This window comes from Sus scrofa, chromosome 6 (genome assembly GCF_054392235.1).
Source record: "Sus scrofa isolate SSC_HxYL_T2T_F1_AM1 chromosome 6, Sscrofa_HxYL_maternal_Yorkshire_Landrace_v2.0, whole genome shotgun sequence".
Classification (NCBI taxonomy): Eukaryota; Metazoa; Chordata; class Mammalia; order Artiodactyla; family Suidae; genus Sus; species Sus scrofa.
In genome coordinates this window covers 81,609,202-81,631,490 of record NC_139388.1, presented here as the reverse complement: position 1 = coordinate 81,631,490, position 22,289 = coordinate 81,609,202, and the positions used below count along the sequence as shown (strand labels likewise).

Below are 22,289 nucleotides of genomic sequence, written 5' to 3'. Positions count from 1 at the left end.
CCAGGGCCTTGGGTGGTTGCAGGCTGTACTCCCAGACCAGGAAAGTGCCTGGCACAGAGTGGGTGCTCAGTACATTGTTAAGGGAATAAAGCAGAAGTTCTAGCTCCAGCCTCCTGGGGAACTGGTGGGGGGAGGGGAAGAAGGATGGTGGAGGTTGCGGGTGGATGGGCCCTTCCTTTTCCTCCCACCTCTGCCCTCCCTGCATACACACACACACACACACACACACACACACACACACACACCCTTGGGAATGTGATTCCCGGCTGCAAGGCCAGCCTTTCCGATGCCTGCTGCCAAGGGGCCTGGGAGCCTTGATGGGTTTACCTGGGTGTTAATCCCACAACAATCCCCCCTGGCCTGACCTGAAAGCCAGCCTCCATTCTTGTCCTGGGTCTAATTAAGTGCCTGAAATGCCACTTCCCCTTTCAAACCAGGCTGCTTTTCTCTGAGGCGAGTCAGGTAAAGCCCAGCCTGCTGCTTTGAAGCAGAGGAGGCCGGAAGCCCAGGCAGGTGCACGAAGTGGAGGGGGAGGCATGGAGGGGCCTGGGGGAGGGGGGGCTTCTGCTTGTCCCTCCTCAGAGAGGACAAACACCTGCAAATCTCCTAACTCGAGGTGCTTAACCTCTTGGGGACCCTGAGCTCTAAGAGACGCAGGAAAACTAAGGATCCCTCCCCAGGGAAATGCACCCACACATACATACATATGTTCATGTATATACACATGTACCCAGGATTGAGAATTCAATTCTGGGGCTTCATAGTTACTCCTGAAGCCTCTATAGTTCCTGGGCTAAGTTGACATGATGCCACTTTCCTTTAAATATGTATCTGTGTCTAGATGGATGGCTGGATGGCTGCATGGATGGGTGGGTGGGTGGATGGCTGGCTGGCTGGATGGATACAATCTAGGCATATAAATCTATACAGACAGTTACCCCCCTAAACTCAACAAGATTATCTCTGGGAAAGAAGATTCTCGATGTTTACTTTATACTTTTTTCCAATTTGAAATTATACAGGTATATATTACATTTAAAATATGTCTTTCAAATTCATATGAAAAAAATACATACAGCCACGTTTTCAAGCCCCTGATAAAACAATGCACGTTTGGCTTGGAAAATTCTTCTTGGAAAGTGGTATGGATTCCTGATTCCACACGAGCTACTTTGTGGGTCTTTTATCTCTCTTTAATCACACACTCCCTAGGTGCCAGCCAATCTTTTCTATATTTTAACTCATTTGCTCCTTTTGTAATTTTTATTTCCATTGGATGGATAAGGAAACTAGGGCTCAGAGAGGTGAAGCAACTTGCTCAGGGAACACAGAGCAGGCAGGCAGTGCCTGGGTCTCACTGAGTCCAGTGCACCTTTCGTGGCCCAGCAGTGGCCTCCTTTGGATGTAAAGGCTGAGGCGAAAAGGAGTGTTTGGAATTGGGGACAGCAGGACAGATGGGGGCTTGCCCTGCCAGCTGTGTGGTCCCTCAATAGGGTCAGGTAACAGTAATAAAAAGCGAGGGGACCCGGAGACTTTGGGAAAAATGTGCCATTCATGGTGCCTGATCCAAGAGTCTGGAGATGGGGGCTTTGTTCTAACTCTGTTCTCCATTTGCTGTGCAACAAAGAACAAGTCCCTTCCCCTCTCTGGGCTCCGGTTTGTACATCTGTAAAATGGGGCTTTGCAGACATCAGTGACTCTCAACTGGGATGGTCATCAGAATGACATGACTCGGGCAGCTTATCCAAAAGCTGCTCCCTCAGATTGTCCCAAATCAAGACAGTGCCCAGGTATACGAGCTTGGCAAAAACACTTGGGTGGCTCTGGGGCACATGCTTCGGCTCTCCCGACCCATGGGTCTTTCCATCTTCCCCACTCTGCATTGAATCCTTCTTCCAGGACCAGGCCAAGAGGGTGCTGCAATCCAGCCGTACCCCCAGTGAAGCACAGAGAGGGTAACTGCCTCCCCCTGGTCACCCAGCAAACTGAGCAGAGACACAAGAAGGAAACTCCACTGTCTGGAGACCTGCTGAGCTATGCCTGTTCTAGAGAGACCTCCCAGCCAGGAGAGAAAGTTCCCTAATTAGGGGCAGAGAAGAGGAGAGAATCATTTGTCACCAGATAAGCAATATCAGCTTATCTCTGAAGACCAATAACCACAGCCCCGGGCTCTGATTGCAGGCATCAACAGCTTCTCCCTCCTCCCTCCAGAGTAGCCATGGACAGGCAGGTGCTAGTCCCCCACTTCTCCTAGGACAAAGCCCTGCTCACCAGTTGACTCCATGGATGGGAAACGGCGCTGGTTTTGATGTCTTCCCCTCCAATACAGACACGCTCAGAGCATCAGAGCTTGAAGGGCCTTCATGTGCTGCATCACCCTTGAAACTCCTGCTCGGAATCCCAAGGCTCCCAGGAACACATTTTGAAAACCCCTAGGCTGATGGCACCTTGCCATTGTTCCGACAAAGGGGCAAGGACCAGAGAGAGCGTGTCCGGAGTTACACTGCAGTCAGTGCTGAAGCCAGGGCCTCTTCATGGGGTCATTCACAGGAGGATCTGAATTCCAGCCCTAAGCCAAGCTACTGTGGCTACTTTCTCTTGCTGCTAAAAGGACTCTTCCCAAGAGGATGAAAAGACCCTTAGGAGGCCAGAGCTGTGGCATCTGTCGGGTCTCAAGATCCCAGGAGGTGCTCATGGGTGGCAGTGAGTGGACTGGCTTAAGCCCCAGTCTCTGAAGCCTGAGGATCTAGGGTTCCTACGAGACGGGGAGGGTGCTGGGGCTGCTCTGTTCACACAGGGCAAGAAGCATTCTGGATTTGTGCCCTTCAGGCTCCTTAGGGTACAGGCATCAGCGGCCCGTAGCCCCTATTGGGAGAGAATTACCCCCACTTCCTTGGGCTCAGTTCTCTGTGCCTCAGTTTGCCCCTCTAAAAAGGAACTTAAAAGCATGTGTCACATGAAACACAAAGGGTGACAGGGATGGGAAAGGGCCATATTTCCCATGCCTTCACCCCAAGCCTTTGAATTCCTGGGAACAAGACTTCCACCAACTCACTTTGTTACTTTACCAGTGCAATTGCCAGAAGACCAGGGTGAGTCCCCCCGCTATCGGGCTCACTCACACCAAGGAATTCCAAGGTCCCTGGAACTGATCTAGCCAGCCACGGGTTCAGAACACCTGGGCAGCAGGTGGGAGGAATCTGGGAGCAGCTGCTTCTCTCCCTCCTTCTCCATCTCAGGCTGGGGAGGCCCTCTCCTAAAATCCCTCCACTCAGTCTCTGCCCTCCACCACCTCTGCTCCTCTGCCCTCCTTCCCTATGATGCCACTGCATTAACCTTCTGACTGGTCTCTCCACCCCTGCCAGGACATTCGCTCCCCAGGCCATCGCTCCCCGGCCTTAACTCCCCACTGCCCTTGGATAAGTCCTGACTCCTTAACTCAGCCTCGAGAAGTCCACAAGGGAGGCTCTGGTGGTTTCATTCCCAGCACGCAAAGAAGGGCTTCATCAATACATGTGGGATGAACAGATGAGTAGCCAAGATGCCTTTGAAGCCTTTCCAAGTCATCGGGGTCAGGGCCTGGACCTATGCTATTTCAGGGAGGGGAGCAGCTATGGTGGGGGAGGGGTGGGAGTGGGGCCCTGGGTCACACCTGCCTCTTTACACCTAGAGGATGCTGCCACCATCTCCTCCATCCCCACGTGGGGCTCACCCCCACCTTCCCACCTTGTCTGCCAAAGTTGCTCAGCCTTTATGGGAAGGTGGGGAACGGAACTCAGGAGGGGAGGGAAGTTCCCACCACACATCCCCTAAGTCTGTTAGGCTCTGTTTCTGCCTTCTTCCCTGGGCCTCTGTTGAATGAAGATCTGTCTACAGGGCCCGCTGATTTCTCTTAGTTAAGGATAAATCCTATTCATTGGTACGAAGCTGAGCACCTGCCCCTACCCTATGCTAGCTCAGTCCTAACATGGTGATCATTTAGAAATTTCCGGCCCCTATTATTTCTGAAGTCTTAGGGGTGTGGGCTCTAGGTTGAAAGAGATCTTGCAGAAGGGATTGGAGAGGAAAATTTTATTCACTCTCCCAATTTGTCCTGCACTTTCTGTAATTATACCGTTGACTCTTCCCAGTGCACTTTGAACTTGTCACCCACGGGAGCATCTTGAAGGTGGGGGTCCTGAGGCTCTCAGGAGACGGCCTTCAAAGTCACCCAGATCTTTCAGGCTCCTGGACTTGCCCTTTCTCGTTCCTCCGCCTCCCTCCTGGCCCTCCACCCAGGCACCTCCACTAGGGTATCTGGCAGGCATGGCCTGGCCCCACCAGACATCACTGATCACAGACCAGCAGGTGGACGCAGCTGGGGATGACTTTCGGAGGCCTCTGGACCCGACTCCCCAGCTTCATGGAGAAGAAAGGCAAGGCCTGAGAGCCACAGCCACCACTGCACGTAGCGACAGACACGCCTGCTTCCAGGGCTCTTTCTCCTCTCCTCCACCACCCCCTCCCAAGAAAGCCACCCACTCCAGGCTCCTTTGCGACCCTCCCCACCTCCACGGGCCGCCGGGGGCAGCTGACCCAGCAGAAGCTCGGCAGAAGCCCCAGAGCTGGGTTTTGTTGTGGGGTTTTGTGCGTCCTGTTTTGTTCCGTCTCCCCGCCCCTGCCAGCGCGGGGCCAGCCCCCTCCCCGCGCCGTCGCGGTCCCCGTCGCCTCCCCCTCCCGGCTCCCAGCGTGCCCGCTCTTGACTTCATCCACTAAGTCAATAGCCCGGGCGCGGGCGGGCCGCTCCCCCCGCTCCCCCGCCCCGCGCCGCCCCCCGGTTTTCTTCTCGGGATAATGGGGGCTCTTTGTGGCCTAATCAGCCTCCTGAGGGGCCGGGGGGCCGGGAGCGCTTCCCCCGCGGCCGTCGGTGAAAATGAAAGCGGGATTAGGCCGGGGCCTCGGCCCACACCATAGTAAAGCGCCACCAGGCATTCGCCCCTTCAAAGCCCCTTTCGGGGGTTTGGTTACTTTATTTCTAAAGTTGTTTGTATTTCTAAAGTGGCCATTGAGGCGCGAGCGGGGACTGTGCCGAGAGGGCGCTGGGAGGAGGGGGCGGCCAGGCGGAGGGGATGCTCTGCGGAGCCTCCCTCTCCCCCTCCTGGGACCCGCTGACCAGTCTCCAAAGAGCCTCTCCGGGCCCTGGTTTCCTCTAGCCCCGGGAGGTGGGGAGGGGCTCCTAGCCCCATTAATCAGATAGGGAAACTGAGGCTCTGCGCTGGAAGTCACTGACTCAAGGCTCCACCCTAGAAGATGCGCTCCCGGGATTCAAACCCACCACGCAGCCAGGAGGGGAAAGGGGGGGGGGGTTGTTTCTGTGTTTTAGGCGGAGGCGTTAAGGGGCATTGATCGTGGGAATCGCTGGTGGCTGCGGCTGCAGGGTACAGCTCTGAGCTCACCAGCTAAACCTCTCCTTGTCGCCTGTACAGGCCATCTAAAGGAAAGTCCCAACCCGAACACAATCCGACCCCTCCCCAAGGGAGGGAAGTGCAGCCGCACTTATTAAAGAAAGTTCCAGAACCTCTTTTCTTACGGTGTACTCTCAGTACCTCCGATAAACCCCAGAGATGCCAAGGCAATAATTCAGAATTTCCCCCCATCGCCAAAGATGGGGGGCAGAGATTTTGAATTTTGGCGTTTGTGGGGGGGGGGGCGGTGAAGGGAGGAAAGGGAGGGAGGCATATGGAGGTGGAGAGAAACATAAGAAAAGGGTTTCTCCTAGCTGCGTCCCTTTCCCCACACACATACATTGGATTTTTTCTTTTTTTTACTGTAGGACTTTCTGACCCTCCAAAGGGTGAATCTGAGCTCAAAAGGTCCAGACATGAAGGAAAACTATAAAGGTGAGGATCGAGAGAGGGGGACCAATGCAAATTCTAGGGTCGGGTTCTCGAACTGAGGCTGGACCAGGGGTGTCAGTTGCATCTGTGATTATAAGACCTCAGACAGAGACCCACTCCTGCAGTCTTTCACTGAAAACCAGAGAGCCCCAGAAGGTTTCTTAGGATTCCCCCAACCCCTCCCAACCCCTCTCAACCCCAAAGCCGGCACTGTAGAAAGGAACTCCAGCTTGAATCTGATATTCTTGTCTACACAGCCCAGATAAATGGGGGGGGGGGGGCGCTTCTTGATCCCATGTCCACACGAAAGTATATGCAATGCATCGCCCAAACACACACTTGGCCTGTGGAGACAGCCCCTCGGAAAAGTGGCTGCTCACTCTGCTGGGGCTCTGTTGGGTCTGGGTCCCACAGAAAGGACCCCAGGAAAGTTCAAGGGGAGAGTTTTCGAAACTACTTCTTGGCCGATGCCCCACCCCCTTTTCTGTCCTGGTCCGAGGGCCTATTTGATCTTTGGTTGGACAAAGAGCGCAGTGAAGGCCAGAGGCCGGCAGCTCCTCCCTCCTCCCCCTGCTCAAACCCGCGGCGCTTCGAGGGCCTGGCGGATCTCTGACTCCAGAGATAGGCTGGATGAAGGCTCCCTGCCAAATTCAACAACAGCCCCCAAACACATCCTGCTGTTGTGCTCCTACCTAGAGCTCCCCAAACGCAAACACTCAGAGACATTTCACCACCCCCCAACAGTCACGAATACCCAGACACACAAAGATAGCCTGGCAAGGAGGCTGGTGCACCGGGAAGGGCAAGTAAACCCTCACGCAAACACACGCGCTGAAGTACGACTGTTCATCTTGGGTTTTTTTAAAAATTTCTGTCTCTACCACCTGGCTCAAAATTTCACAAAGGTAGGGACTTTCTGGATGTCTCAGGTATTCCTGGGCCCTTAACACAATGCCTGGCACATAGTAGGTGCTCAACAATTTTTTTTTACAGAATGAATGAAGAAATTCACACCCTGAGAAAATGTCTTTTTTCCCCTTTTTTTCTGTTCTTTTTTCTTTTCTTCCCTCCCTCCCTCTCTCTTTCTCTCTCTTTTCTATTTTCCTTCTTTCTCTTTCTGACAAAAAAGGAGCACAGCATTTTGGTGCTTATCTCCTGCATATAATAAGCTCCAAAATCGAATTGGGGATGAGAGGCTGGGTTCCACTGCCTCTGTTTTGGAAAGCACGCAGGAAGCAGCAAGGGACAGACAGAAGGCAGGCTCTCAGCCTCACCACTTCCCCCACCCCGCCCCATCCGCCATCCGTCTTCTCCTCCCTGACTCCTGCTTCTGGAATCAGATGCTCCCTCAAGAATACTGGAGTCACCAGAAAACATGTGTATGTGAAGTTCTTAATAGGCTGAGGCCTCTAGAAGCGCAGAGACCCCTTTATACTGTCTGTAAAATTCTTCTTACGAATTTCTGTGAATGGCCAATTTCTTTGGTTTTTATCCCATTCTCAGGGGGTCTGGGGTCTCCCAAAAGGCTAAGAATCTTTGTCGTAGTCCAATTCTCTGGTTTTCCGTGGAAGGAAACTGAGACCCAGAGGGGTTAAGAAAGTCGTTACAGATTACATCGCCAGTGAGTTGGGGCGGCCTACCCAAGGGCACTCTGCTCCTCCCTTATTCCTCCCACTGGGTCCCACTGGGTTCCACTGGGTTCCACTGGAGATGGGGAGAGGAGGCCACCGGAGGCGTGACTCGAACACTTAGCCCACAGGAACTGGTGGGTGTGAACTTGATCCAGAGCAGCACGAAGCCTTCAGTTCGACCAGTGTTGTATCCTCACCTCCACTCCGCAGCGGCGGCGACGGAAGCCGGGGAGTGGGGATGGTGGCCTGCGCGCCCCTGCCTTGCCAAAGCTGGGAACTTGGAAGGGGTGGCTGCTAAAAACCGGAAGGCGGTGAACCTCCCTCTCCCAGGACTTTAGTTGGGACTGGGCTGTTTATTTAGCGACGCTCTGAATAAGGGTTCTCCACCCCCCTTCGCTCCCAGTCCCAACCGGGACAGGCGCGCGGGCCGGCCCCTTTCCAGCACCCGGGTCGGAGCGCAGAGTCGGGGGGGCCCCGCCTCGGGGTCGGCCTCCCTCCCGCCCCGCCGGCCCGACTCGCTCGCCTCTAATTAAGCGGCGGGATCGCAGCGAGCCGCCGGGCCGCGCTGTAATATGATGAACTGCCTTTGTGCCGGTGTCACCGAAAGCGCTTCTGATAAGAGGAAGCCGCGGAGGATCAAAAGGACGACAGCGGCTCGCCCGCCTCCCGCCGTCGCCCGGCTTTGCGCGCTCGCCCTCTCCACCCGCGCTCTCCCGCGGGCTGTCTCCAGGTCCCGCGGTCTCTCCTGATCTGCCCGTCCCAGGCCAGCCTTTCGGTGGCTCTGCGTCTCTTTGTCTTTCCTCCTGCTGCTCTGCGCCTCCCTCGGCCCCTGCGCTCTGCTCTGCGTCCTCGAAAGCTCTAGGCAGGTTCTGTGATCCCGCGCTGGGGTCTTTCTCACGCTGAATTTTCTCATGCACGCGCACTCTCTTCCTCCTGACGCTCGTATCCTCCTTCTGACTCTCTTCCTCCCTCTGCGGCTCTGGGTCGCCCCGGCCGCCGCCCATCCCTCCTTTGGTCTCGACCCGGGCTCAGGCCCAGGGCGCCCCCGGGGCCCGGAGGGCCGAGTCTTGGAAAGATCCATGAGCTGACCCGAAGTCTCCGGGAAGTCGGACTCTTCATCCACGGCAGGCTCGCAGGGCTCCCCGGCCCTGGCAACCCACCCGCACTCAGCTGCCTAACCGCGGGCCGGGCGCGAGCGCCCAAGGCGCCCTGGAAGGCCCTCGGGGCCTTTTCAGAGCGTGATTCGGGGTGCACACAGCTTCCCCTCACCCCTTTGTAGGTTGCGGGCGGCTGCGAAGCTTTTCCTCTCCCTCGGGGCAAAAGTTCCAAGGGCAGCCGCCCCCCTTTGCCGTCCCCTTCCCTACACCCCTTCCTTTGGCCCCCACCTCCCCTTTGCCCTCGACCCCTTCTCTTCCTCCTTCAGGCCCCTCCTCTTTGCTCGCCCCTAGTTCCCCTTGCGCTCTCTCCAGACTCCCTCCCCGCCTCGCCTCTCCCTTCCCCCTACTTTGTTTGAAGTTCTGGAGAGATCTATCTACTAATGGGGAAGTTTCCCCCTTAGGTCACCGTTCTGCCTTGATTCGATTTGGGAAGGCGAGTTCCCTCCCTCCCCCTGCCCGACCCGGCCGGGGCCAATCGCTCCCGAGCAGGTCAGAAAGCGCTGACCCCATTTCCACCTTTCCTCTTTCAGCCAGAATTGGGGGAAGGGGGAAAGAAGAAGAAAGGCGAAGGACAGCAAAAAATGGAGGGGGGCTGTCCCACCCTTCCAATCCCCTCTCATCCCCATCCCCAACTGGGTTTCCTAATTACCTCATTAGTCTGGAGAGGGAGTGGGAGACAAGCGATTTTTCTGGAATTCCTGGAATGTGCCCCCCCCCACTCATGGCCATCAGGGCCCCAAAGCCCCTGGAGAGCCTCCCTTTTGGGGTGTCTCTTTTGTGTTCTTAGTAGCAGGAAGGCTTCCCCTCACCATAAACTGTCTGTTAAGTGGTGCTGAGTTCTGTCTGGTTTAGTCTCGGGGCATCAGGGCCAGAGCCAGAAGTCTTGTACATTTCATGTTTATATCCTTGGCTGCCCATTAGGAAGGAAACATCATCAACTTTACTGATGATGGTAAATAGAAATTCCAAAGAGGCCACCTGGAAGAAAATCTCATTTGCTCAGTCCTCTTTCCCTATATAAAAATATATATGTTTGCATATAATATTTTTATAAGAAATGTAGTGGGCGACAACAATCATTTTCAGAAACACATTCTTTAAAAAAAAAAAAGCCCCAAATAATCATCTTACTGCTTTAAGGCTACTGTTATATGTGCTTTTAAATCCTTCCATGTAAATTCCACTGAAAAATTTGGAAAGCTGTGAAAGGGGAGGGGGCCGCGGGGGTGGGAGGGGGGAGGTTAATCCGGGTTTAACGCTGCGATGCCGTCTTAGGACCAGGGTTAGCCTGATTGCGTTATCTCTTCCCAACATTTGAGACGCCCATATTTCACCCAGCCAAATAGCTCGGAGAGCAGCGCAGATGGCTGCCGTGGTCGCGCCTCAGGAAAATGTGTTATTAATATCTAAATAACTTCCCAATACTGTCTGGTAAATCTCCCCTCCACCATTCCAAATGATGAATTCGTTTGAAGTCTTCCCCCAGCTTCATCTTTTCAGTGTCTCTCTCTCTCTTCTCTCTTCTTCTTAGCCAGGCTTATTTCAAACTGGTAAATATCTAATTCCTTTAACGGCTGTGCCGTGCACACGAGTCTTTTAGGTACAAACGCCTGGAAACTGCCCGTGTGTGGCGGTGCGTGCCTGGGAGGTGAACAGAAAACCCGCACGCCCTCGCAGCGGGGGACCCCATCTTATTTAGAAATGCTTTTGGGAGCCTGGGACTGCTCGGGAACCTCAATCTGGGACACTAGCCCTTCCCTTGTGTGCCCCAGGGACCCTCTCCCGGTTCCCTGTGGAGTCCCAAAGGCACCCCCCAATTCCTAGCGCGCAGCCCTTCCGCGGCTCCAGTCCCCGAAACCCCACCCGCAGCCCTCCGAAGGCGTCCCTCGATCTCTGGGGCGGATAATTACCCGCCGCTCGCCTGTTTTCCCTTGTTTAAAGTTTGTTTTCTAAATGTCTTCTATTAGATTATGTTCGTTCATTCCCCCTCCAACCTTATCTCCTTCTGTCTCTTCTCTCCTTGCCCGTCACACTCGATTTAGGCACGAGTTTATCTGGCAAACAGTTTGCCGACTTTGTTTATTTACCGCGGGTTCTGGGGCTGCGAGCGAGCACGCGCCAGTGTTCGCCTTTGTAATAGTTATCTCATTGTTGTTCTTCGTTAGTCTCAGCTCCCTCCACCCTGTCTCCCTTCCTCGTTTGGGGGGGATGGAGGAAAGAAAGGGGGAGTCTTGTCAGCCCAGTGTGTGATCGCTTTCTCGCCCGGAGCCCCCTCCGCTGGGATCTCCCCCTTACACACCCCGCACACCCCCTCTCTGCTCACCCCATCCCCCTACCACCCCGGCTCAGCAGAGCTCTTCCCGCCCCCCCCCCCCCCCCCGCATCTCCCCCTCTGGTTTCACTGAACAGCCACCGCCGAGCGCTGCCTAAAGCCGGGGAATTGCCTGACACCCTCCCATCTTCCTCCGAGCCCCCATTATGCGAAGCTGATCCCACTCTGAACAGCCTCAAATCCCGCCTGGACTCTGTTTGATTAGATTGCCAACCCGGGGTAATCCTTTGATTTGGTGGAGTGTCAATTACCTTTCTCTAAACACACATTTACAGACGAGGGAACTTGTTGGTTTAAATCAATGCAGATTGTTTCTTGATAAATGGACTATCTTCGACCCCTCCCGCTCCCTCTTCCAAGGTCCCTCTCCCTGGGGGCCGTTCCCCTCGTCTTCGGCCGTCACCATCTATCCAGTAAACAATGCCCCTTCCAGGTGTGAAGCCGAAAAAACGTTGTGGGCTGAGGGGAGCCCGTGCCCCCCTTCCCCTATTCATTCGCTCCCCCGGAGCCTAATTAAATTTGGCAGGTCCTTGTACACACAATCAAAACAGCTTCCTCCAGTGTAGCAAACGACCGAAAACCGCATTAGCAGCTATCGCTGCTGCCAAATTAAATTGTTTCCCACCTCCTTTTACAAGTGTCTAAAACCGACACTTCGGGCTCTCCCCTCCTTTCCGATCCTTCTCCGTCATTTCCCACTCCACACCTGTAAGTTTGCCGCTTTAAAGATAAATTAAGGAAAAATTCAAAGACACAAATCTACCACACGCCCGCGCGCACACATACACAAACATCCTTGGCCCCCATCTCAGACAGTCTTTCATACCCAGTAGTCAGCAAATTCTCAGAGGGACTTAGACATTGCCACTTTTACCCCATCGCTCCCCCACCCCAGGAAAATGCACACTCTTCTTCTTTTTAATCTTGTGACTTTCTCCCCTTATTTCATATCGTGACCCAGCTGGATTTTCTACCCTTGAGACCAATGTGGTCTGATCTGGTCAGTTTCAGCCCAAACTTGGGCATCCTCAGATGCAAGAGGCTTTGCTGCTCTTACTATTTATGACTGTTGTTACCGCTTTTTGAAATGATTGCTTATTTCCTCACGCTCCCTCCCTCCACTCCCTCGGTGGAATGGTCTGACTCTTTGCAAACCCCTATCAAATTTCCCACAAGAGTCTCTCTGGGTTCAGGTTGGGAAAATCTTTTTCTTTCCATGTCTCCTCAAACACTTTCCCACTTGGGTCCCTGCCTGTCTCGCCCCTGATCCTGGGAGAAGGGGTGAGGAGAAAAGGGTGTAAGTGGATGAGGGCAAAGGAACTGTCCATTTCCTTTTCCAGGTGTGCAGAGCCTGGCCGGAGCCCCCCAACCACATCAGTCTGAGAATCCTCACAACCAACAACCCTAATAACTCAGCCTTAACAAGGATAAGAGAAAAAAAAAAATATGAACAGCCTCATGAATATCAGCCCAAGGGGAGCAGGAGTGAGCTGTTCAGAGATGAAAGTGCACAGAAATAAAAGCTCAATTTAATCTGCTTTAAAACCCTTCAACTTAACGTTTGTGCTTCAAACTCTGAGAGTGAGGCCTGATTGCGGATAAATAGTTTCTTACCATGCCTGGAAGCTATTACACCCCTCTCCAACACAGTTTCCTATTCAGCAGTCCCAGTTTTCATTACCAGCTCTAATAAGTCTTAACATTATTAAATGCCAAGCGGACGATAGGAAAAAACGGACTCAGGGAGGGATCTCTCTTTAGCGCTTAAAGAAGAGAGCTCTTAAACCCCTTCTTCGGTGGCTCCCCGCCATGAGAGGGGCAACCCCCAGAGAAAGCATTTGTCAAGCGCGAGAAGCCAAAACAAAGTTTGTGGGTGTGCAGCCTTCCTCCTGCTCTGCCCAGGGGGTATCTTGGCCTCTCCCCACCTGGACCACTGGGGTGAAGGATGGGAGGTCTTCTCACCTTTAACTTGGCCATGAAACTGACATCCCGGGCCTGGGAGAGGGAGGAGAGGTGCCAGCTGTGTGGTTTTATGGGGAGGCTCGCCACTGACCAAGGTACCTGAATCTGGAGCTGATACCATTTGTCCATAGACAGAAAGACAACCCTCTCTCATCCCCACTGTCATTCGGCCCATCCGCTCCCATCTATAATCACACTGCATGTCCACACAGACTCCCCCGAGCCCCAATACAACCCACGGCACTCCAATCCGAAGGCCCGTGGCGAACAGCCACACCGAGAGACACATGCGCTTACATGGGTCATCCAGCCCCCAGTCACAGGGCCCAACATGCCCCACTGTCACTCAAAAACCACCGGGCTTTTGGGACACCAGAGCCGCCGCTTTCATTTCATTTCTGCAACTCCTCTCCAGATCCAGCCTCCCCAGCTGGCACTGCCAGCCTCCTCGTTAAACCCTGGGGACACTTGGAGCTTCCGGGTTCTCTCTACTGCAGGGAAAACCTCTGTCCAGCGAAGCTGCCTGTCAGCGCGTTTTGTGAGCCCAGATTAGCGTGGGAAACCCCTGGACTCCTCTGAGCCAGAGGGATCTATCTCCAAACCACCCAAACTTGCTCTCCTCTTCCTTTCCTTCTTTCTCAGAAGAAATTTATCTCTCTTACAGACTGAAATGGACATACCCCCACCAGGCTCGCGCGCACGCGCATACACTTAAAGTCTTTCTGCATAAAACCCACCCTCCTTTGCTTCTCCCTGGGTACCTCTCAGAAGCTGTGTCTGCTCTGCCGTACTTGGCCAGGAAAGATTATTCAAGTTCTCTGTCCCCCTCAACCCACAAAAACAAGTCCAACTAGGTCCCTTTCCCAACCGAACTGCAGTGAGGCGTGGGTCCCCCTACGGGGATTCCCGGGCTCTGGACTGTCTCAGCGAAGCCAGAGGCTACTTGGCAGCACAGGGCCGCTTCCTGCTGCAGACCCGAGGCCCTATGGCAGCCCCGGCACAGCGGGATGCCAGGCACAGCTCTGCTCCCTTTCTTCCCTGCCCTTTTGTCCCCTGTGGGACTGGGCTCCACTTGGGGCCCAGAATGTCAATAGCCCGCCCCTTCCCCAGCTTCGGGCTGCTCTCACACTGGGCCACCCCTGCTCCCCCCTCCATCCTTCCCCCCTCGGCCCAAGCTTGTGGGGGCTGGGCCTCACTGGGAGTTGTCTTTGGAAGCGGGCTTTGTCTGTGAAGTTCATCTTCAAGGTTGGGAGAGACTCCTGAAAACTGCAGGGAGAACTGGCCTGGGAGTTCTAGGGAGATGAGGAGAGGTGTACTTGAGAACCCCCTGGTAGGAAACTCAAACAAAATGTGCTTTTTACAAGTTTCCCCCACTTTTTTTCAAGGCCACTTTTTTTCTTCTTCTTCTTCTTTGCTGGTTATAATGGCCCCTGCCTTTCCTGTCTGCCTGCCGCCTCCCCACATGTCTGTCTGGGAGCTTAGCCTGTTTTCCCGGTCCCGTCTTTGTGACTCTGGGTCTTCCGTTTCTAGTTCTTTTCCCATGTCCCCCCTTGACACGCACTTACCAAGCCTCAAAGAGACTTGCCAGGGGAGGGCTAACTGGGAACGACTTTCCCTTCTCCTGAAACTTCCCTTGTCAGTAAACAAAAGCACAAGCCCCTCTCCTGGGCGTGCAGGCGCTTGAAAGATAAATGCCTCGCCTTGGGTGATCTGGAGAAAAAGCAGGGCACGGGGTTCAGACTCCAGCCTGCGTTGGCAGCCCTGCTAAAAGCCGGCAGAGGGTGTGTGGAGCTCCAATCTCTCCCCCGGCCGGCCTGGCACCAGCCCCCACCCCTGCTCTGGGATCCTCTGACCCTGGGCGTCTGGGAACTTGGCCTTAACTCCTGGCCCCCGCTGGTAGCCTGCCCAAGAGGAAAGCACCTAAAAAGTGCACCCTTGGGCACCCCCGCCCTGCCTACTGCCTCCGAGCTGTGTCGGTTTGGCCCTGGCACCGCCAGACTGAGAATTAGGCGGCGGCCCACGCGGTCCTCGCTAATTTTTATTGATTGCAGCGGTCAGTCAACTGTCAGGCGGGGTTTCAAGGGACCGTTTAGAGAGCGTGTGCGGGTCTGGTTAACAAATTCATTTAGGGAGCCGCCGGCCGGCTCCTCCTTCCTCGTCCCCCGCCCCTTTGCCCAAGTTTCCCATAAATAATAGATCGACATCAGGACTAGCAGCCAAAACACCAGCTCCAGAGGAGAACACACGGCCTGGAGTCCTGGGCTAGGGCAGGCGCGCCGGGGGGCGCAGTCCGCGGGGCTCCGAGCGCTGACCTGCCACGGGCTCCCTGGGGACACAGAAGCCATCTGAGTCCCGCTCTGCCGGCGCCCAGCCCCATACCGGGGCGCACCAAGGGGGCGCTCTCCGCTCACCCCAGAGGCTCTGGGCTGTGCCGGGCGCTAAAGTTCTGGCCGTCAGTCCGGGTGGCGGCAGAGAACCACTGGCCCGCACCCTGACCGCGCAGGGAGACGCAGGCTCGGGCGTCGCCGGTCCCCGGGGCGGCTCCCTACCTTTGTCGCCCAAGATGCCATCGATGCTGTGCTTGGCTTTCTTCTCGCTGTCGTCCTCCTTCTTGTCCGCTTCGTCGTCCTCCTCTTTCTTCCCGAACTTGATTCTGAGCACGCGGCTAATCGAACTCACTAAACCTCAGAAATTCAAAGGCAAAAGAGCGAATATAAGTCGTTGGGGCCGCGGATGGCAGCAGCCCGGGGCCCTGGGAGAAGTCATGGAACCCATTCTCCCCCAAAACACACTCAGGGGGATCTATACCAACTGAGAGGCACAAGTATGGTCACCCACGTAGAGAATCACACCTGCAGCATAGGCACCCACCGAGGGCATTCTTATGCATATCCTTGCACACCCGCGTGCTTTACACTATCATATCCTCTAGGAGTATACCCACTTCCCAGGACCTCCCTGCAGGCGCTCCAGCCCCTGCTGCTACTGTCCCCACACCCAGGTGTGCATCCCAGTCCTGCGGGCTTGGGTGCTCAGGTGCACACATCTATGCTCAGGTCTCTTTCCCTCTCACAGACAGCAAGGTTCAGGGCCTCCACATTTGGAACCCTATGGTGGCTGGTGGCAGCAACAGAATGGAAATGATGACTTGGGGAAAGGGGTCCTGGGAGCCTATAAGCTACCGTATTAGGATGGACCCATCTCTCTAGGCCACTTCTCTGAGGAGGCACCAAGGAACTTTCCTTATCACCCAACATTATAGGGTAACTTTTGGCCCATTTTCTCCCTTCCTTCCTCCCTCCCTCCCTCCATCCTCCCTTCCTTCCTCTCTCCCTTCCTCCTCCCTTTCTTCTTTCTCCCCCCACCCTTCTTTCCCAACTTCTCTTTCCTTCTTCCCTCTTCCCATCTTCCTTTCAGTTTTGATTCCCTCCTGTGCCCTCACCCTCTCTGCACTGGGGCTCTTTCCCCCCCAACTTTTCTCCAAGTCCCCAGTCATCCATCCTCCCCCCCCCGCCCCTCCCCCCCAGGACCTGAACCCTGGCCCGATTCCTGGCAAGCTCTGCCGGCTCAGCTGCCTTCTCACCTGAGGGCACAGTGCTGCGATCACAGTGCCCGTCCTTCAGCAGCCGGTCTCGGATCTCCCAGCTGAACATGCCTGGGTTCTCCCTCTTGTACTCCTCAATCTTTTTCTCCACATCCGGAGTCGCCACCTGCTTCAGAGGTGGAGGTGGGAGAGGAGGAGTGGAAAGATGGGGTGGGGGGAGGGAGATACTTTTAATATCAACCTCCCAAGAGCCCCAGGCCAGGCTGGTGGCTCTGGTCACCATGCCTCTGTTCTGAGATTGGCTTCATCCTTTTAAGAAACCTGTTCCTGGCTCCCAGGAAGGCAGACAGGCTGGGGAGATATGGAATAAGGTAATAGCATAGAAACCTAATTAGGACCCCCCCACACCCCCTCACTATTTCAGGCAAGACTGATTTTCCCTGGGCTGGGATGGTGATAGAGGGTCTGGGCAGACGTAGGGACTTACTGGCCTCAAAGTCTTGGGCAATCTGGACCTCAGTTATTCCCATGCCTGAGAAATTCAAATAATGGAGGATGGCTGGTGGTGGGAACACTCTCCCACTGGACTTCCCATAGGAAGCTTATAGACACCCCGATGCTACTGGATGACACAGGGTAGGGAGAGGGGCTACAGCCAGGATCCCCCGACTATGGGAAGGCTGGCTGCCAGCTCAGTGGTAAAGACACTCACTCTGGGCTTGCTGCCTCCAATGGCCCCAGGCCGGATGGACCCGGTCTCTTGGTAGCGGCAGAGGATCTTGGAGACACAGCCATGGGAGACACGCAGCTGGCGGGAGATGACACAGGGCCGGATGCCGTGGTGGGCCATCTCTACTATCTTGTGGCGGATGTGGTTGGGCAGGGGTCGCCCATTGATGAAGACCCCACCAAGCTGATTGACCCGGCCTTGGCCAAGCGGGGTGGACACTGGAGAAGGGAAGGGAAGATGAGGAAAGAGAGAGGCATAGGGTAAGGATCCAGAGGAGACATTGCGTTTAGCCCTTTGACTCCAGTTTTTTGGGGGGCCCCCAAACCCCTGAGACAGATCCATCAATTGCCCACATTTGGAGGTCAGAGGTCATGGAGGGAAAAAACAAACAAACAAAAACTGTCGTGAAGCCAAGGAAACGTTCAGCAGGGATGAAGAGAGGGGTCATGGCTGGTGACAAGAGTCCCCCCCGGAGGATGCGTGTCCCCAGTCCCACCACACTACAGGGAATGAGGACACACTTGGGGAATGCCTCTGAGAAAGGGAAGAAGAGAGCCAGAGATGAGAGGGCAGAGTCTATAGAGTCTGGTGGAGCCTGGAGACTCTGGGACCAATAGCTCTCTGGTGCCCAGGACTCAGCTCGGGCAGCAGGTCCACCTGCCTTTTAGAGAGGCCAGTCACGGGTGAGAAGTGGCCCACCTGGTCAGTCTCCTGCTCCGAGTGGTCAAGATTGATCCATTCTATTGGGGGGCCAGAGGGACTGGTTGATTACTAGTATTTATAGCCCTGGCTTGAGCAGCAGGACTGTCCTGCCCATAATTGAACAGGCACAGCAGAGGGGCTGGCAACATAGCGCCGTTGGTTGCCGCCTCTGGGAGCAACTGCCTGTCTCTTGAGGGATTCTCCTTCCTTCCAACCCCTCTCAGAGTTCTAATTTCGTTTGGGGATGATTTGGGGACATGCCCCCTTGTCAGCAAGCTCCTAAATCTAATACTCGCTTGTCCCCCAAAACTCATGAACTGCCCCTGCAGATTCAGAGAGGCTGGTACACAGAGGGGCCCGAGTCTCTGAGAGTGGGTGCCTTTGGGAACCAGGAAGACAAGCTCCCCTGGGTGTGTGCTGGGGAGAGGAGAGCGCCTGGGAAGCTTTAATGCAAAGTCCACACAATTTCCTCCCAGAAGGTTGGGGGCCACCGGTGCACTAATCCAGCCTCGATCCCCCCAATTTGGGGACTCAGCGGCTGCGGAGATCTGGCAGATTAGAACGATTTCACAGCCGCCCGAGTGGAGGGAGCTGACAGTATAATTGGAAGGGAGGAGGCGAGAACAGGCTTGGTTGCTGAGCTGTTCCTACCGCCTCCTCCCTCACTCTGCCGGTGCCCCCACCCCTTTTTGTAAAAGTAGGTGTCTGAAGCCACCCTCGGATTTAATCAGAAATCGTGCGTCGCCAAGTCAGAGTCACTCGGTCTCCGTGGCGGGATATGCCATTACAGCTCGAGAGCTCTCAAGCGCCCAACTTTATATTCAAGAGCCTCTTTAGCGACCGGCGCTCGGCTCTCCTCAGTATTCTCCGTCATGTTGGGCAAATATTGTCCTAATCCGCCGCGCGTCCTCGGCCGCCTGTTTTACTTGCATTCGCTACAGGAGAGTGCCACGGCAAATCCCCGGGCTTGTGCGCTCTCCCGCCTGCGTGGCTGCTCGCGCGCACTTGATCACGGAGCCACTTTCCTCGCCTCTGTCTAATTCAGGGACCCGCGCCCGTCTAGCTGCCGGAGGGGACCCCCCCCCAACCTCCCCAGATCGCAGGCTGTCCGCCCATCTATTCCCTCCCTACCTTCTCTCTTTCCTTAAGCACAAGGGGCTCATACAATTATAAGAAGAGTAATTAAAAAATAAAAGTCGCACCTTTCTCTCTAACCACTTCTCTCTAACAACCTGGGCTACCTACCCCCAGAAGCCAAGTGATCCCTCACTTGACAGGTTGATGGCCTTCTGTTAGTTAGAAAACAAAACAAAAACACAGGAAAGGGTCGAGGCAGTGCGCTGCCAGCCCTTTCTGCAGCCGGGAATCTGTTCACCGCCCCATCCTTTCTGCCCACCCCAGGGTGCTGGATTTCTAGGGAGGACACATTATAAAATTATCACTTTCCCCTTGTCTGATCATTTCGGTGGCCTCTGGCTGTCTTGAGGTCTGCCCCAGGAGAGTTCCAGAGTTCTGAAGCCCAGGTGGAAAGTTTTGGGGGTAAATTGTTACTATTTATTATTTCAGATTAGTTTGTTTCCAGTCCCCAAAAGCAGGCTCTTAGGTTAGACATAGAAAACATCACACATTGTTGGTATTTCGAAATAAAAGGGATTGGAAGACCATCTCAAAGGTGGCAAAAACAGTTCAGAACAAGAGTAGAAAGCCCGCAGACAGCCGAGAAAGTAGCAGAGGAAAAAGTATCTGAAAATAGTGGAATGAGTTGAAATTCACTAAGACTTGAAATTGACTAGGAGCCGAAATCCACTGAGTTCAGCCCTGCGGGTAAAGGCCAGAACCCAGGACCTGTGAACTGAGGCCGCGGGTGGGTGAAACCCACGCGAAACCGGACAAGTGTCGATCCCAGAAACTTCCCGGGTCTAGCGCCTGGACTGGGAACCAGAAGCGAAGGGGACCCTCTCTGCTGTCTTTGGTGCCGCCACCGGCCCGGTGGAGATCGCCACCTCCCCAAGGACCTCGAGGTCCGGGCGGAGCAGGGAGGCAAGGCAAGCTCGGGCGCTCTTACCTTCCAGAGGAAATCCCGTGCGGGGATAGTTCTGCCCGGGAGCCGGCCGCATCATCCTCGGTACGGTGCCGGGCAGGGCCGCCATTCTCGCGCACGCCGGGGACGAATCCAGAGTCTGCAAAAATCGCTTCCCGTCCGCTCCCTTTACCCCTGCTGCGATCTCTTTCTTTCCTTCTTCTATTTCTTCTTTTTTTTTTTTTAAACCTCTTCCCCCTCCCCGCCGCAAACACTCTCTACCCCCACCCCCCACCCCCGGCTGCAGTCGGTCGAGTCCAGAAGCTGGGGAGGGGGGTGAGGTGGGGGCGGAGGTTGGGGCGGTGGGAGGGAAGGTGGCGACAAGGAAGTTCAAACAAACAAACACTCCAACCCCAAGGCCGTCTCTGCCAGCTCCGCTCGGCCCCAAGTTGAGCGGGCGGATGCGCCGGGCAGGAGCGGGAGACCAGGCCGGGTCGCCGAGCGGGGCCGGGGGGACGCACCCGGAGTCAGGACCCCCAGCCTCGGACTGGCGAGCGACGCGCTCTCGCGCTCCGGGCCAAAGTTTCTGAGCCGAGAGGCTGCGGAGTGGATTTCTTTCTCGTATTTATTTATATATTTATTCTCTCGCTCTCGCTCCCCTCCCTCCCTCTCCACTCTGACTCCTCTCCACGCCTTCTTTCCCCGACCACACTCGCTACTCCCTTACACACCGGCGTTCACCCCCACCCCCCCACCCAGAAGACTTGGGGAGGGAAGAAGGTGCCTCTCGGGTTTCGGGGCTTGAGGGGAGGCGACAAGGGTGACGGGGTTGAGAAGAGAAGAGGGAGAGCGAGGGGGCGAGTGATCTGCTGGGTAAGTTGTGCAAAAGTGCTCACTGCAGTGCGCGGAGGAGGAGGAGGAGGAGGAGGAGGAGGGGGCAGCAAACGAGATCTGATAGGTTCGGACTTTTCTTTTATTCATGAGGAGGGAAGGGGGCCAGGGCGGAAGGGAGCCGAGGACCAATAACGAAAAGAAATCTCCAACGAATATATTTTTTTTTTCCTCTTTCCTAATCCCCGGCTCACCTCGCTTTTGGGGGAGAATTTGAACTGCCCGTTAAAACAGAGGAGCAAAGGCGGGGCTTGGGGGTTGGAGAAGGAGGGAGAAGGGGAAGGGGGCCAACTCAGTGCCAGTGCCTGCCTTTGAGGAATGGGCCTCCCGGACCCCCGGAGTCCCCAGCCCACGGTGGCCCAAGGCCCATCTCCGCAGCCCGGCTGCATGGGAATGCCTGACTGTCTGCCTCTCTTGAATTCTTGCCTCTTCTCTAGCCTCCCAGAGTCAGAGTCCGCTGTGTTTCACTCTTCTCCCTCATCTCACTGATGCCCTCTGAAATTTCTGCGAGTGGGGCCCACTGGGAATTGGCTTAGGTGACTTCAAGGGACAGGTTTATGACTTTTCCTGTGAGATAGCCTCTGAGCTCCAGTGTCTCGTTCTTGCCCGGCCTCCTGCAGCTCTGAGTAGCCCAGAAAGACTGCCGGTCTAGTGCTTTTTAGAAAACTGGGTCTGCCTGAGTGTTAGGGACCCACCTCTTCCTCCTCTTCCAGCCCCTGCCCCTCACCCACCCCTAGCCAGGACTAAACACGTGCTCCTCTTCAAGCCCCCAACTCACACCCAGAGCCCCTCTCCAGCAGGTAGTCTGGTGCCCTGAGGTCGAAACAAGTGGGTGCCCAGGATCTGGGAGTCAAAAGGGGTGAGGAGTGGGAGGCACAGAGTGGGCAGGACTTGGCACCACCCTGAGCTCAATTCTGAGTCCCTCCACCACCAGTGGATTTGAGGGAAAGAGTCCCCATTAATCGGTGAGGAGTGGGGGTGGGGTGATGAGAGGTCCAGCAATTCTGAGCACCCCCCCAACTCTCTCGCTTTCCTGGGCCTGAGTGACCAGACGCCTCTGCCTGGGGATACCGAGTCCGGGGGTGAAACGCCCTCCCAGCGGGGCAGGACGCCACGACTGCAGGTCTTTTGTCTCCCCCGGGAAAGAGTGTCTCCGGCCCAGTGCTGGAGGCAAAATACAATAAAATAAACCCAGCCCTCCAACTCGCCCCCACCCCCCCAGCCTGCCCCCTGCCCGCCCTCTCCCCGGGCTGGGGTCAGCCTCTTCTAGGCCTGGGGGCTCTCCTCAGGCTGGCCCCAGTGTGCCCCTCTCCCCTCCCTTTTCCTCACCTGTGACCTTTGCCCTTCTCAGCGTGTGACAGACTCCCGCTCCCCTGCCCTGATCCCAGTGGCTCAGGGCAGGGGGAGCCCTTCTGGAAACGGGGGCCTGTTGAAAAGCTATTAA

At 55.4% G+C, this 22,289-nt stretch overlaps 1 protein-coding gene across 9 annotated transcripts in view; it reads right to left on the bottom strand.

Moving 5' to 3' along the window:
- The window catches only part of PAX7 (paired box 7), a 107,672-nt gene extending 87,518 nt beyond the window's left edge, over positions 1-20,154 (bottom strand). For 3 of the 9 annotated variants that reach the window (XR_014807157.1, XR_014807154.1, XM_021095460.2), the window contains exons 1-4: positions 20,000-20,154; positions 17,215-17,450; positions 16,542-16,671; positions 15,508-15,636 (exon numbers count right to left, since the gene is read on the bottom strand). Coding sequence is in view for 4 of the 9 variants with exons in the window: in XM_021095460.2 (XP_020951119.1) it covers positions 15,508-15,636; positions 16,542-16,671; positions 17,215-17,450; positions 20,000-20,084 (580 nt within the window). In the remaining 5 variants the exon portion in view is untranslated. Of the gene's footprint in view, positions 1-15,507; positions 15,643-16,541; positions 16,672-17,214; positions 17,451-19,999 lie in introns of all 9 variants that reach the window. The other 6 variants (XR_014807155.1, XM_021095458.2, XR_014807156.1 and 3 more) reach the window with 3 other exon arrangements.
- Positions 20,155-22,289: the final 2,135 nt, after the last annotated feature.